This window comes from Etheostoma spectabile, chromosome 5, assembly GCF_008692095.1.
Source record: "Etheostoma spectabile isolate EspeVRDwgs_2016 chromosome 5, UIUC_Espe_1.0, whole genome shotgun sequence".
Lineage (NCBI taxonomy): Eukaryota > Metazoa > Chordata > Actinopteri > Perciformes > Percidae > Etheostoma > Etheostoma spectabile.
Window position 1 is genome coordinate 11,911,744 of NC_045737.1, and position 5,224 is coordinate 11,916,967.

Here is a 5,224-nt window from a genome sequence, read left to right on the forward strand (position 1 = left end):
ACACACACACACACACACACAGAATGGGTGTAAACAGGCAGCAAATCACTAGTATAGGAAATATGGGAAATCTTTTTGGCATCCTTTTCGTGGAATGAAAATGCTTCAGGCTCAGCAGAATGATTGTGGCCGTTCCCACTGTAATTACATGTGGTTTTCTATATTCTAAATATAGACTTACTGTAGATACAAACTATTGCCCTACTTCGTTCTACATTATTAAACTTCTAACATTTCAGGATACATTTTCAAGGCAAAACCAGGAAAGAAATACCAGATGTACAGCCCCAAAGTTATTCCAAGCACACCATGAAATGATTACAAGACATTGGTGTCTCCTCCATTCTGACCTACACCGGCCCAGTGGGCCATACTGTCAGACCGTTGATGCTTTGCTTACTATCATCTGAAATATGCACCCATCTGATGTGAAAAACATCATGATGGATGTGATTCTGTACTGGTTGGTGGACGAGGGAACACCTCAGGGAAAACAGAGAGCTCGAGTGAAAACGCATATACTGGAACGAGTCTCTGAATTAACTGCGTGGAAAGCACCAGAGGGACTCAAAGCAGGACTGACGTCCGGCTTGCAATCAAATTCTTAGCATGCCAAGAGACACAAGTGTACAGTAGAAACAAAATAAGAAGTGTAGAGTGTTGGGCAGTGGTTCGGTACAGCTTTAAACACCAAATTAGTATGTATTCATGCCATAATTTCCTATGACGTGAATACATTATACTAGTCTGACTTCTGCTGGACATTACTTGCCATTACAACCACACATCATTTAGTCTGTCACTACACATTTGGATTCCATTTCCCCCTTTTGCTAAATAGTTAAATAAGGGAAAAGATATTTTTTACAAGTAAAAAGTGGATGTGATTACACACATCTACTGTAATAAATGTTCCTTTCACAAAAGTGTGTCAATGCTACGGCGCAATAAGAACAAAATATTAAACGAGTTATCAACTGTGCTCTGATAGCCTTTATTTAATCTATTTACAAAGAATACAAAAACTCTTCTCCTTGAGCTCAGATGAACGTTCTGTTCACAGCACGTACACTTCATATAACATTTCATTGAAACAAGAAAAACACACATCGGGCACAACAGGGAGGGTGGCTGCTGCTCCAGGTGACGCGACGCTCTGAGAAACACCATGAAATGTGGAGTTGATCGTTTCATTTGTGGTGCAGCTTCGTCCAGTTGGCAGCTTCTTTGCGTCCTTGTTTCAAACCCTGTAAAAAGAATATAATGTTAACATACAGCTCTCCTTAAAAAAAAAAAGGCTCCCATCTGTTAGCAGCTGGAGACATTTGATGAAAAAGCTTTTCTAGCTGAGAAGCATAACAGAGCAACTTTAATCAAAAGGCTTCCAAATTAACATGTACGCCCACTGTTCTTTACTACAAAATGCAAGAGACTGAACATGTAAATAAAAGCTGTGAATCCCTTTTACAGCCCATAATTAGTCAGGTAGCTCCTGTGCACGTACCAAGTAGTATCCTGTGTGATATCCACTCATGTACCAGGAGATGAGCACGCTGCCCAAAGCCTCGTCATCCACCATGTCTGGGCTCATCGGTGGGGGTGGAGGGATCATCTGAGGCAGAGAGAGTGTGTTTACCATGCAGATGCTGTCCATCAGTAACATTCTACATTGAAAGTTGTTTCTCAGTTTACCAGCTGAATGAGTAAATGTGTGCTTTCTTACATGTAGACGGTGGACCCCGTTGCTAGAGAAAATAATACACAGTACATGGAAGTAGGGCTGTGCAATTAGCCCTTGTGTTGTCCTTTGTGTCACAGGGACTTGTTTTGGTTGATTGAACCCGTTTGAGTGCAGGATGGGTCTCAAAACTCCGAAGGGCGAGGCCCCTGCCGGTTCACGTGAAATGCCATCACATAGTATGCGAGGGTCACCGGGCGCCCTGAAGCTCAACGCCAGGCCAATACCAAAAAAAAAAAAATCAAATAAACTGAACGGGTCCCAGTGACCCGAAGGACAACACTAATTAGAATTTTATATTTCGACGATCACAAAAACTATGTAATGGAGAAAACCAATTATTTTGCACATGACGTTTTGGAAGTCAACTTTTTTTTTGTCTTGCGTTCTGAATGACTAGTGCATTTTCACCCCTCCCAAAGCCATCATTTGAATGTTTTTTATTTTTTATTTTATTTTATTTATTTTAGGAGGAATTTAAAAAGTTCAACAGGAAATGTATTAAGGGAAATATCACACTTTAAAAGGTGTTTTTATTGTTGATTTGTTTAACTGTTTTTCTTTTAAAGAGGGTAGCTACCTTTTTTTTTTCCTATGTTTTTGTGTCTAAGTGACTGTTGGGAACAACAATCTTTGACATTGGTCCAGTATTAAGAGAGATCGCTGCTGTCGGCAGCAGCGAAACAAGCTCCAATGTAAGTTAATGGGGCAATTGTCCAGCTTGTATTTACCTCCACAAAAGTGCTTGTTTTGCCACTGACAGGCTCAGTTTAATATTCTAAGTGTCTCACAACATTCTGGGAAGGATCCCTTCAGAGAAAGACCTTTAAAACCTCTTTGAGACTTTTCGTTTTAACACTAGACTAAACCCACCAGACTCCATTTACAAAAAGCAATACTTTTAGCATGTATAGAGCCAACATATTTTCACATGAAGATGGGTAAACTATGTGTTTATTTCAATCAAAACTACAGTTGTGATGGTTGGAAAAGTGGAAAGACGACACAAAGCGGCTTTTCATAGATGTTTTTTTTGTTTCTGTTGATTCTGTATAGTGTATTTTACGATGCTAAAATTAGTGTTTATTTAAATAAAGTCTGGTGGGTTTAGCAAACACAATTTTGCTGATGTTTTTATGTTTAAAAAAAGGATCTCACTCTTTAACAGAAAGGTCACCCTCCTTAGAAATCCTTTCCACAATGTAGTCAGACACTTAGAATATTAATCTGAGCATGTCAGCAGAAAAACAAGCGCTTTTGTGAAGGTAAATACAAGCTGGACAGTTGCCCTATTAACTTACATTGTAGCTTGTTTGGCCGCTGCCGACTTCAGCGATCTCGCTTAATACTGCACCAATGTCCAGGTAGTTACCCTTAAAGTTCAATAAATGAGATATCTTTGCAAAGGTCAATGAGTAATTGTGTTAAATATAAAATGCGATTTTTAATATGATTTTTTTCCATAATCGATCAGCCCTACGGATTGCTCAAATAAAACAGTCTCTGCAGTAGCTTTTGCCTGTCTAATTAATTAGTGGACAGATAACCAACTCACTGGTGGACCAAACGGCATCATGGGAGGCCAGGAAGGAGGCACAGGCCCGTGACCACCAGATCGTTTGTTTCCCCCCTGGTAGAAAACACACAGGGACAAGAAAAAAAAAAATAGGTTGGGGGAAAATATCCATAATACACTGAACTCAGTTTTACCAAATAGAACACCAGATCAGTTTTGCTGGTAAGCAAGGTAAACAACACTCTTCAGTGAACTCTACTCAACTTAAAATAATTACATGAGGCTCATTCAGTTCTCTTAATCTCATCAACGTCCATGTCTTTTCTTGATGAAACATTTCTATTGCATATCAGTAATTAGTAAATGCCCCTGAGGGCAGGATGAGTCATCAAACATGTAAAACCGTTATGCAGGAAGAGAACAGGCCGTGATTATAATGTCAAATACTTACTTTTTTTCCCCTCAACAAATATTTGGCAAATAACAAGAGATAAATGAACAACACAGGGACACAGGGTTAACACTAGAAGAATAAATCATTTTTCCACTTCATGAGGCCTTTAAGATAAAATATATTCTTTTTAAAACCGTATTGTACTAGTTTTCTTTCTATGACTTAAACAGTTACATCATAGACCTTTTAAGATAAACGCCAGTTAAATTCATTGCAATACAATCTCCCAGCTATAAATGCCACCTCTGAGAGGTTGTTGTTTCTAGTTTTATTGTTCCCATCGTAAACACTTTATTGTTTACATTTCATTCTAGTATTCATTTTGCAGCAGCATAGAGCTGACCTCACAGACTGTATGAAGTCCTAATTATTTTAAAATAAATTCTTACTGTTTCAATTTCAGCAATAATATGTGCATGAAAATAAGTCCATTGCTGACTAATAAGGTGAGGAGATAAGGAGTCGTTGTTCTTACCGGTCTGAAAGCATGCATGGGAGGGGGGCCTGGAGGGTACCCAGGGGCCCACATAGGAGGAGGTACTCTGTGGGCCTTGGACTTCTGGGCCTTGCTGTGCGGCTGCTGTTTGTGTTGGGTTGGCGTGGTCGACCTCTCACTCTCCTCTGTTGACGATTCCGTCTCCTTTACCTTAAGTGCGGAGACAAACTGCGTTAGCCTCGATTTGGTCACTTCCTTTTTCTTTTCTTGGTGACTATTTGATATGATTTTGAAGCTATGAAAGAAAGAAAAAACGAGTACAGGCAAAAACAGTAGACAAAAACATTAATTTATCTATAGCCAAGTAATTTACAATCCATATATGATGCAAGTGCTTAGATTGATTACACAGAGAGATGGCAAATTGTTATGTTCATTGCATTCCAGGTGTTATTGGATATAGATAATTTACTGTAATTTACTTCTTTTTTTTTACTTTGACAACTGATCTAATGAGTGAGGAATTTCCTACTCTTATATTCAGTGAACAAAACAAAATGACAGTATGTCAAAGGTAACTTGGGTATTATTTCATCTCATTTTGTTCATTTCTTACTTGTGGTGTGCATATTTGTAGAGTGACCTGAGGTACAGCCCAACTGTGTCCACATTCAACAGCAAACTCAAAACCTATTTATTCTCTCAGGCAGTTGTTTAATTACAATGTGTGTGTGTGTGTGGGAAACTGTGTTTTGCACTATCTTGCTTGTTTTTATTGTCTTGTTTCTTTTTTCTGTCCTGCTTTATTTTTTTAAGATTATTTTGGGGCATTTTTAGGTTGTTATTGACAGGACAGCTGAAGAAATGAAAGGGGGGAGAGAGGAGGGAATGACATGCAGCAAAGGGACACAGGTCGGAGTCGAACCTGGGCCCGCTGCATTGAGGAATAAACCTCTATATATGGGCGCCCGCTCTTACGGCTGAGGTATCCAGGTGCCTCCTGCTTTGTTTTAAAAAGGTCCCATGGCATGAAAATGTCACTTTATGAGGTTTTTAAACATTAATATGAGTTCCCCCAGC

The 5,224-nt window shown here is 39.1% G+C and overlaps 1 protein-coding gene across 1 annotated transcript in view; it reads right to left on the bottom strand.

Moving 5' to 3' along the window:
• Positions 1–967: 967 nt before the first annotated feature.
• The window catches only part of smn1 (survival of motor neuron 1, telomeric), a 7,987-nt gene continuing 3,730 nt past the window's right edge, over positions 968–5,224 (bottom strand). The window contains exons 5-8 of the mRNA XM_032517041.1: positions 4,184–4,354; positions 3,294–3,368; positions 1,505–1,612; positions 968–1,247 (exon numbers count right to left, since the gene is read on the bottom strand). Coding sequence (XP_032372932.1) covers positions 1,191–1,247; positions 1,505–1,612; positions 3,294–3,368; positions 4,184–4,354 — 411 coding nt within the window. The 3' untranslated portion in view covers positions 968–1,190. The remainder of the gene's footprint in view (positions 1,248–1,504; positions 1,613–3,293; positions 3,369–4,183; positions 4,355–5,224) is intronic.